This window comes from Capra hircus, chromosome 22, assembly GCF_001704415.2.
Source record: "Capra hircus breed San Clemente chromosome 22, ASM170441v1, whole genome shotgun sequence".
Taxonomy (NCBI): domain Eukaryota; kingdom Metazoa; phylum Chordata; class Mammalia; order Artiodactyla; family Bovidae; genus Capra; species Capra hircus.
In genome coordinates, this window is record NC_030829.1 from 112,071 (window position 1) to 122,659 (window position 10,589).

General features: G+C 44.5%; 1 protein-coding gene across 1 annotated transcript; it reads right to left on the reverse strand.

Annotated features, from left to right (window-relative positions):
• MRPS24 (mitochondrial ribosomal protein S24) lies at nucleotides 203-10,485 on the reverse strand. The gene is made up of 4 exons (XM_018067017.1): nucleotides 10,309-10,485; nucleotides 10,161-10,229; nucleotides 9,932-10,043; nucleotides 203-644 (listed from the first exon to the last, which is right to left on the reverse strand). Exons 1-4 carry the CDS (start codon nucleotides 10,483-10,485, stop codon nucleotides 361-363), a joined length of 642 nt encoding a protein of 213 aa, XP_017922506.1. The 3' UTR covers nucleotides 203-360.

Here is a 10,589-nt window from a genome sequence, read left to right on the forward strand (position 1 = left end):
AAATAACTGCTTTATAATCTCCAAAAATGGATCTTTCCATTTTAAGAGAAAGAACTTCAGGTAAAGTTCCTGACACAGTGATTGGCACAGGATATGCACTGAACCATAGCTATTACCTAAACCTCAGGTAACTGGCAGCCTTCTTAGGAAGCCTGGAGCATCCTCAAAGACCCTATTCTAGTTCTCTAGACAGACCAAGAAGTAAGACAACATGTAGAGTCTATTTATTCAAGAGCAACTCTGAAGACAAAGTGTCAGAAATCTGAGGGGATGTATTTCCCCTATTTTTACCTCAGTCCATTTTCACAAGTTTCTGACCTTCGCAGGCTACAACTTGATGTAAAAAGCTTGATGTATGTCCTAGATATACTTATACACAACCTTTGAGGGAACAGTTTGGAGGTGCAGACGAACAGGACACTTGTAAAAGTGGGACAGCAGGGTCTCACTGTAGCCCACAAGGAAGTAGAACTTGTGTGGAGGTAGCTGCCTCAGGACCAGGGCACAGATCTCCACCTGGTTAGCCCAGCGCTTTAGAATAAGCTGGTCAGCCAGGCAGCCTGGGAAGGTGCCCAGCATAAATTTGCGAAGGAAAACATCTTCCACTGTTCGCTCAGCAGCATGGTCCTCCCCATCCAGGTTACCTAAAGAGAGAAGGGTACCAAGATGAGTTGGCCAAAACTCCAGAGGCAACATCCAAAAGCACTGAGCATTCAATTCCCCACCTTAGCCTCTTCTCTTTTCTTCTACAGTGGAAAAAGAATAATACTCTGAAGCTTCAAGAACATTATTTCAATAATCCCCAAACAAATCCTATGAAGTATGTATTATCATTATCTTGTCTCACAAAAGAGAAGCGCACAAAACTGAGATGATTTCTTTATGTACACACAGAGTACCCCTTTCCCACTCTCTCCTCACTGCCATACAGAAGCACTGATCATTCTATGGGCCAGAGAGATGAAGTCATCAGCTACTTCTGAGATGTGAGCTCTCTCACTAGCTAGAGCCATGACCTCAACAAGCAAATTCTCACTGTAGACCATAAACCTTTGCACCTCTTACAATATTTGTTATGAGTCTCCACACCCACTCCCTAGACCTCAGAACAAGAACTTGAAAAGGGTTTGGGATAGAAATCCATACTTTAAGTAAGTTATCTAGACAGATGTATCTCAAACATTCAAGTTGAGAACCCTTATAATGAACAAAATATTGTTGATTCTCATTAATTCACAGTAGTTATGCTTTGTAAAGTTAAGAGTTATGTTCTATATAATCAAAATGAATGACAAATTAGTAAATACTGAACTAAACCACTGCTCCTGGTGGAAATTCTGCAAGTCTCTGGTTACAATATTTTTATCAAAAGATTGATATTAAGCCTTATTTTATTTCTCTGTTAAATACACCTACAAATGGCTGATTAACACTGAACTCTCTCCCAACAGCTCTGTAACACATGCCAGAAGGAAGCTTTTCTAACAATCCTGCCCTGTAAGGCACAACAGTCTTCTTGTGCTTAGGAACACTAGATGGTGTTGCAGTGAAAAGGAAAAAAAAAGCAATGAGTTTCTCTTTTTTCTTTCCCTTTCCTGAGTACAAAGGAAATAATGAGAACAGTAAACAAGCTGGATGTCAAACATGAACAGGCCTGAAAGAGATAATCACTCCTAATTTTAATTAATTCCTAATCTGTAGTCTGCATCTAGGTTTCAGTTCAGTTCAGTCGCTCAGTCATGTCCGACTCTTTGTGACCCCGTGAACTGCGGCACACCAGGCCTCCCTGTCCATCACCGACTCCCAGAGTTCACTCAAACTCACGTCCATCGAGTTCGTGAGGCCATTCAGCCATCTCATCCTCTGTCGTCCCATTCTCTTCCTGCCCCCAATCTCTCCCAGCATCAGAGTCTTTTCCAATGAGTCAACTCTTCACATGAGGTGGCCAAAGTACTGGAGTTTCAGCTTTAGCATCATTCCTTCCAAAGAACACCCAGGATTGATCTCCTTTAGAACGGACTGGTTGGATCTCCTTGCAGTCCAAGGGACTCTCAAGAGTCTTCTCCAACACCACAGTTCAAAAGCATCAATCCTTCAGCGCTCAGCTTTCTTCACAGTCCAACACTCACATCCATACATGACCACAGGAAAAACCATAGCCTTGACTAGATGGACCTTTGTTGGCAAAGTAATGTCTCTGCTTTTCAATATGCTATCTAGCTTGGTCATTAACTTTCCTTCCAAGGAGGAAGCATCTTTTAATTTCATGGCTTCAATCACCATCTGCCATGATTTTGGAGCCCCAAAAAATAAAGTCTGACACTGTTTCCACCGTTTACCCATCTATTTGCCATGAAGTGATGGGACCAGATGCCATGATCTTCGTTTTCTGAATGTTGAGCTTTAAGCCAACTTTTTCACTCTCCTCTTTCACTTTCATCAAGAGGCTTTTGAGTTCCTCTTCACTTTCTGCCATAAGGGTGGTGTCATCTGCATATCTGAGGTTTTTGATATTTCTCCCGGCAAGTATCTAGGTCTACTTTTCCCCAAACTAATCTGACACTGTGTAAATTACATCCTGCACCTATCGGCCCCTAACTGCATGAGTTACATCCAGAACCTATTACTCTTTCCTAAGTCAAGTTGCTCAGTCATGTCCAACTCTTTGTGACCCCATGGACCATAGCTCCTCCATCCATGGAACTTTCTAGGCAAGAGTACTGGAGTGAGTTGCCATTTCCTTCTCCAGGGGATCTTCCCGACCCAAGGATCGAATCCAGGTCTCCCGCATTGCGGGCAGAAACTTTACCATCTGAGCCACTAGGGAAGCCTATTACCCTTTAACTCTTTGCTAATTACATCCAGTACCTAGTGCATACTCTGATCACACTCTCTTTGTAGACCACTCCTTGTAGCTTTTTCATTTCAGAAAGAAGGCCACATTTAATAAACCAGAGACAAATGAACCCAATTACTGGGTTACCTGATGCCTGCTATGACTGTTTTGAAACAACAAGAATGCAAGACCTTCATTACTTTGAGCCTTATCATTTACCCTAAGACCAGGAGACCCAGGCTATATAAAGTCTAAAGAAACAAACACACACACACAAAATGAAGTCTCTTGGTTCACAGTTCCTGAGGCACTAGCATGTTGTGTTCTCCCCTCAGCTGACTTCTTCCTCTAAACTCTGTCTCCATAATTTTTATTTGGCATGGGTGGGCAGAGAAAGCCAAGATTTTGGCAGCAATAAATGGGAGCTCATGCAGAATCTGCTTGGGGGCAGGTGACCCTACAGGGCCCCTTGGCTTGATTGGAAGTTTAAGGATCTCTCTCCACACCAGGCTCTTTCAGGAAGAATGGCTCATTGGGGGTTTTCTCTGAGGCAAGATGGCCTGGGACTCCCTGTTGTAGGGCTGTACCCCAAACACACCCAACTGGCCAACGTGGCTGCAGAATTCCAAGGCTATGGTGGAGAACAGGGGAGAAGATGCCCTACAGCTGCAGAAGCTTTATTTCTGCCTTGAGGACGCCTTCTCTTCCACTGCCCTCTCGGGCACAGATTTCTACTCTGAGAAGACATTAATTCATGGAGAATAAAAGAGGGAGTTTGGTATGTCCCAAACTGCTATGTTTGGTAAGCCCCCTAGAGACGGTTGATGTTTCCTGTTTGGGGAATAGCTTTAGTCCCAGTTTAGAATATTCTATGAAGAGATGCTGCTTTCACAAGGTGTCACTTTGGACAAATGTCACAGGTTTAGCAGGACTTGGAAATCACACTTGAGGCATTCTTGCCATTTGGCTTTTTGATTTTTGGACATCTTCATGCCATCCTTTTGGGGCATTTTTCTGCTCCCTTGTTTTTGATTTCTGGGCATGTCTTTGCCATTCTTTGTTTTTAGTGACTTCCTGCTCCTGCAGTTTGGTTTATACTGTTATGAGCATGCAAACATCCAGTTCTAACTGTTCAAGCTAGAATACGAAGCACTTCTTCTAAGGTTCCATCACAGAGTCCCCTAGGAAAAATTCTAAGTTATTGTCGACCTATAGATAACAAGACCGGGAGCTGACTGTGGCTCAGATCATGAAGTCCTTATTGCCAAATTCAGACTTAAATTGAACAAAGCAGGGAAAATCACTAGACCATTCAGCTATGACCTAAATCAAATCCCTAACAATTATACAGTGGAAGTGAGAAATAGATTTAAGGGAGTAGATCTGATAGACAGAGTGCCTGATGAACTATGGAATGAGGTTCATGACATTGTACAGGAGACAGGGAACAAGACCATCCAGAAGAAAAAGAAATACAAAAAAGTAAAATGGCTCTCTGAGGAGGCCTTACAAATAGCTGTGAAATGAAGAGAAGCAAAAAGCAAAGGAGAAAAGGAAAGATATAAGCATCTGAATGCAGAGTTCCAAAGAATAGCAAGAAGAGATAAGAAGGCCTTCCTCAGCGATCAATGCAAAGAAATAGAGGAAAACAAGAGAATGGGAAAGACTAGAGATCTCTTCAAGAAAATTGGAGATATCAAGGGAACATTTCATCCAAAGAAGGGCTTGATAAAGGACAGAAATGGTACGGATCTAACAGAAGCAGAAGATATTAAGAAGAGGTGGCAAGAATACACAGAAGAACTGTACAAAAAAGATCTTCATGACCCAGATAATCACGATGGTGTGATCACTCATCTAGAGCCAGACATCCTGGAATGTGAAGTCAAGTGGGCCCTAGAAAGCATCACTACAAACAAAGCTAGTGGAGGTGATGGAATTCCAGTTGAGCTATTTCAAATCCTGAAAGATGCTGCTGTGAAAGTGCTGCACTCAATATGCCAGCAAATTTGGAAAACTCAGCAGTGGCCGCACGACTGGAAAAGGTCAGTGTTCATTCCAATCCCAAAGAAAGGTAATGCCAAAGAATGCTCAAAGTACCGCACAATTGCATTCATCTCACACGCTGGTAAAGTAATGCTCAAAATTCTCCAAGCCAGGCTTCAGCAGTACGTGAACCGTGAACTTCCTGATGTTCAAGCTGGTTTTAGAAAAGGCAGAGGAACCAGAGATCAAATTGCCAACATCCGCTGGATCATGGAGAAAGCAAGAGAGTTCCAGAAAAACATCCATTTCTGCTTTATTGACTATGCCAAAGTCTTTGACTGTGTGGATCACAATAAACTTTGGAAAATTCTGAAAGAGATGGGAATACCAGACCACCTGACCTGCCTGTTGAGAAACCTATATGCTCATACCTAGCTCATCTTCTCATACCTAGAGAAACACTAGCACCATTGAGACTGACATTTGCTTTGGCTATTATGGAGAAAACTACAATCAAAAGTCAAAATAGAGTAGCTATGGTTCAGACATTCAAGGAAATAACTAGATGGCACAGGGGGTATGATTTCAGACAAGTCCTTATATTGTTAAAAACTTGAGTTTCCTAAGTTGTATCCAACCTGGGATGCCATTCAGTTCAGTTCAGTTCAGTCACTCAGTCGTGTCCAATTCTTGGCGACCCCACGAACTGCAGCACATCAGACCTCCCTGTTCATCACCAACTCCTGGAGTTCACCCAAACTCATGTCCATCTAGTCGGTGATGCCATCCAGGATGCCATTAGCCATTCTCAAAACAATGTCTGCTTGCAGTTGGTCACACAATGTTACATTTTAAAGGTCTCTACTTGTAATTATTTTATGTTTAGACAATGAAACTGCCTCAGATCACATGTTAACAAAAACAGAAAACACATGTGCAGTGACCAATAGCCATATTAAAGGTTAAAACCTACTTGGATAAAACCAGACAACTGGCTACCCTGGCTTCAAGTCTCCTTGAAGTGTAAAGTCTAGATTAGGATTCAGGTGTATTTTCCTAAAAAGAAATAATTTCTATTCTGTTTACTAACGTTCTCAGTTCAGTTCAGTCACTCAGTCATGTCCAACTCTTTGTGACTCCATGAATCGCAGCATGCCAGGCCTCCCTGTCCATCATCAACTCCCGGAGTCCACCCAAACCCATGCCTATTGAGTCGGTGATGCCATCTAACCATCTCATCCTCTGTCGTCCCCTTCTCCTCCTGCCCTCAATCTTTCCCAACATCAGGGTCTTTTCAAATGAGTCAGCTTTTCACATCAAGTGGCCAAAGTACTGGAGTTTCAGCTTCAGCATCAGTCCTTCCAATGAACATCCCAGGGACATGATCTCCTTTAGGATGGACTGGTTCGATATCCTTGCAGTCCAAGGGATTCTCAAGAGTCTTCTCCAACTGTGGTTCAAAACGATCAATTCTTCAGCGCTTAGCTTTCTTTATAGTCCAACTCTCACATTCATACATGACCACAGCCTTGACTAGAGAGAGGGAGCTTTGTTGACAAAGTAATATCTCTGCTTTTTAATATGCTGTCTAGGTTGGTCATAACTTTCCTTCCAAGGAATAAGCATCTTTTAATTTCATGGCTACAATCACCATCTGCAGTGATTTTGGAGCCAAGAAAAATAAAGTCAGACAGTTTCCCCATCTATTTGCCATGAAGTGATGGGACCAGATGCCATGATCTTAGTTTTCTGAATGTTGAGCTTTAAGCCAACCTTTTCACTCTCCTCTTTCACTTTCATCAAGAGGCTCTTTAGTTCTTCACTTTCTGCCTTAAGGGTGGTATCATTTGCATATCTGAGATTATTGATATTTCTCCCAGCAATCTTGATTCCAGTTCTAACTGAGTGCAAATGGCTCCAATCCTTTGGACAGGATAACCCAAGCAGTGACCATTATCTGGACCGCACTTAAAATTGTTATCAAATGTAGCTTGGTTCTTATTCTTGCTTTGATTCCTAGTTACAGTAATTCTTTCACTGATCTTTGGCCTCTGCTTTAAGAAAAACAAAAAACTACTTGTCAAATTTTGCCTCCTCCAGATTACAAGATTCACCTCAAGGTAATGACGACACAGAAATTAAGCACTCCTAAGAAGAGATCCTAGAGGAATAACAAGAGAATTCACCTGAGGGCCCCTTAATAAAACATAATGAAACACAGCGAGAACTCCACGACCCCAACCAGGTAGGGTTGACGAGTCCCTTGTCAGCCTCAACAAGCTACAGAAGACAGACCATAGTCCCTCTTCTTCCCAAAAGAGATTTCTTGGGGTTCACGTCTCTCAAAGGGGATTTGAAATAGGACATAAGTGAGCCCCTGGGTTGGACAGCTGGTGACTCTCAAGTGGAGCAAAACTGAGGTTTTATCCTCAGCCAGACAAGAATGACACTTATTTCCCTTCCTCCACTGATACGGAGTAAATAAATTAACACTGGGGAATTTGCTGCAGTGAAAAGGAAAAAAGAGGAATGAGTTTCTCTTTATTTTCCTTTCCTTTTCCTGAGAATAAAGAAAATAAAGAGAACACTGAACAGGCTGAAGGAACATAAACAGGCCTGAAAGAGCTAATTTTAGTCTTACTGGTTTTTTACCTAGTTTTACTTTACCTATTCCTAATCTTAGTCTGCAACTAGGGTTGCTTTTCCCAAAACTAACCTGACCGTACATAAACTACATCCTGTACCTATTGGCCCCTAATTCTGCATGAGTTACATCCTGCACCTACTACCCTATAACTCTATGCTAATTACACCCTGGATCTGTGCTTACTTACCTTCACTGCACTCCCTTTGCAGACCACCCTTGTAGCTTTTTGCATTTCAGACAGAAGGCCACAGTACAATAAACCAGAGACAAATGGACCCAATTACTGGGCTACCAGATTGCAAGACCCAATTACCAGGTTATCTGATGCCAACTATGACTGTTTTGAAACAATTCAAGAAAAATTAAAAATCTTCATTACTTTAAGCATTATCATTTACCCTAAGACCATAAGACCCAGGCTATATAAAGTCTCGATTCTCCTAGGAGTGGGGCACAGCTCTTTAGACACTAGCCTGCTGTGTTCTCCCCTCAGCTGGCTAAAGATTAAAGCCATCTTTCTATTCCCTCAAAACTCTGCCTGTATTTTTTGGGGCGGGGCATCAGTGGGCAGAGAAAAGCAAGATTTTGCTGGTAACAAGAGCATGTCAGGGGAATCAACAACAACAAGCACATAACTTGAAAACATGGCACTGTGGCTAAGTTGCTTAGTCGTGTCCAACTCTGTGTGACCCCACAGATGGCAGCCCACCAGGCTCCTCCATCCCTGGGATTCTCCAGGCAAGAACACTGGAATGGGTTGCCATTTCCTTCTCCAATGCATGAAAGTGAAAACTGAAAGTGAAGTCGCTCAGTCGTGTCAGACTCTTCGCCTCCCATGGACTGCAGCCTACCAGGCTCCTCCATCCATGGGATTTTCCAGGCAACAGTACTGGAGTGGGTTGCCATTGTCTTCTAACAGATCTCAAAAAGAGGACTCGTTTACAGCATGAAAGCTGAAACAAGAAGGCAGAGAGCCTTCTTCAACCTTGGCTAGGAAGGCACACGCAGAGTTGTTGCTCCACCCACATATGAGGATGAATGTCAAAGTGAGGTAGGAGATAGATGGAATTCAGGTCGGACATTTATGAACAGCCACTCTTCTGCTTGCATTTCCTGAGATAAGAGACAGGTGGGCTTCAGTTAAGGGACTTACAGGCAACAAAAACAGGGCATATAGCCAGTCTTTGTCTCTGCTAACACCTCAAGGGAATAATCATGGCAAGGACAGAGAAAGGAAAAAAACCCCGTCTGATAAGAGGAACACTACACATGCACGAAAGGGCTTCTTGGGGTCAAAAGTCAGAGGACAATTCCAAGCCACAATGAGTCTTGCTCCTCCCAGAAGCCTTCACTTGAAGATCCATCTTGGCTAGGGTGTGCATGGGCACCCTAGAGGAGGGTCCTGAGACAAATTAACGAAAGGGAACAAAGCAAGGTGACTGGCCTGAGGGAAGACACAGACTTGGAAAACTGCCCCTTTACAAAGGACTTAAACTTCCTAAAGGGGCAGCTCTCTCTGAGCTTGTCTATGCAGCTTTCTGCATGTATTTTTCCTTTCAATAAACTTTCTACTTTATTCTTTATCTTCTGCCTCCTCACCTGAATTTGTTCTTGACTGGGCAGGCAAGACTAGGGAACGTGGCCCTAATTGCTGGGTCCTGTGGTACAGTGGTTAGGACTCCCTGTCTGGGAAACTAAGGCCCTGTTATCAGCTACCACTTACTGCTACTTGCTGCAAGCTACCGCCTAGTGTTACACAAGTTCGAAATCAAAAAGCACCTCGAGCAGGCAAATTCACAAACATGAAATCTGCAAATAATGGTGTCAACTGTATGTAGATTTGTGCTCTGGGGGAAGACTGCAATATTTAGAACAGTTTCCTGAGTTGTTCAAATTCTACAGGGTTTCACTTTTTTCACTGCCTCTGTGCTATTTCATATCTCTAAATTATAGTCGAGTTTTATTGTTTTAGTCATTTAGTCATGTCTGACTTTCTTTGCAACCCCATGAACTGTGTCACCGGCCAGGCTCCTCTGTCCATGGGATTTTCAGAGCAAGATTAATGGAGTGGGTTGCCATCCCATCCCAGGGATCAAACCAGTGTCTCCAGATTTCCTGCACTGCAGACAGATTCTTCACTGCTGAACCATGCAGGAAGACCCAAATAACCGACAGCAATGCAAAACAATTATCTTTAGGCATGCAAGTAATTTCTGTGTAAGTTCAAGAAAGTCCTTACCGCCGCCCCCCAAGGAAAAAATCAATTTTGCATCCCTTCAATACATTTGGACATTCTGTATCACATACCTCTCATCTCTATTAATTCTCCTTTACTTTGTTTAACTGATTTCTGATCCACCCATTTATTACTGAGTTAAATAAAATCTCTGACAAGTGTTCAATTCGTGTTTTATGTGACAGTCACGACACAGCACGTCTTCTGTCCCGCACCGTCCCCTCACCTGTGTGCAGTGACAGCCAGCCCTTGCGGTGGGCGATGTAGTGAGGCGCATGCGCTTCCTCGTAGGTCACTGGCTTGTTCCCCTTGTCCACTCGGACTCGGGCCGCCCGGTTCTGAAAAGAAACGAGGCCATGACTTTCCGCGGCCACTGACCAAGGGCGAGCCCCAGGTCATGTCCCCAACCCCAGGTGCCAGACCCCCAGGTCGCGAGTTCCCCATGCTGCGCTCACCTTGGAGCAGACCGCGGAGGTATGCAGGGCGCGCCAGATGCACGGCAGATCCCGGCTCCAGGACAGCATCTGTAGGGACAGTGAGGGGTGAGACCCAGAGAGGCGCCCTCACTTCCACCCGGCCGTCCAGCCCGCACCGCCCACTCACCAGAGGCCTGAGCCCGCGACCGCTCTGGAGGGCCACCATCTTGGACGTGGGGGCGGGGCGGGGCGGAGCGGAACGGGCCGGGTAAACACAAACCTCGCGAGGCTTCCACCAGGGCGAGACCACCCGCGGGCTGGCGCAGGGGGGCAAGCCCCTCGGCCTGTCGGGGCCGCGCACCATCGGCACCGACCTGCTGTGGGCGGTGGAGGCCCCGGCTCCGGGCGCAGGAGCCGGGCTGTGTGGGACCAGGAGGTGCGGGGAGTTGGACTCTGCTCTTCCCCCCG

Excerpts from the sequence above, each read along its gene's own strand:
- MRPS24 (XM_018067017.1), bottom strand. The coding sequence starts at position 10,485 with ATGGTGCGCGGCCCCGACAGGCCGAGGGGCTTGCCCCCCTGCGCCAGC. Across the intron at positions 10,230-10,308 it reads GTCGCGGGCTCAGGCCTCTG|ATGCTGTCCTGGAGCCGGGA; the intron begins GTGAGTGGGCGG and ends CTGTCCCTACAG. Across the intron at positions 645-9,931 it reads CTGGCTGTCACTGCACACAG|GTAACCTGGATGGGGAGGAC; the intron begins GTGAGGGGACGG and ends TTCTCTCTTTAG.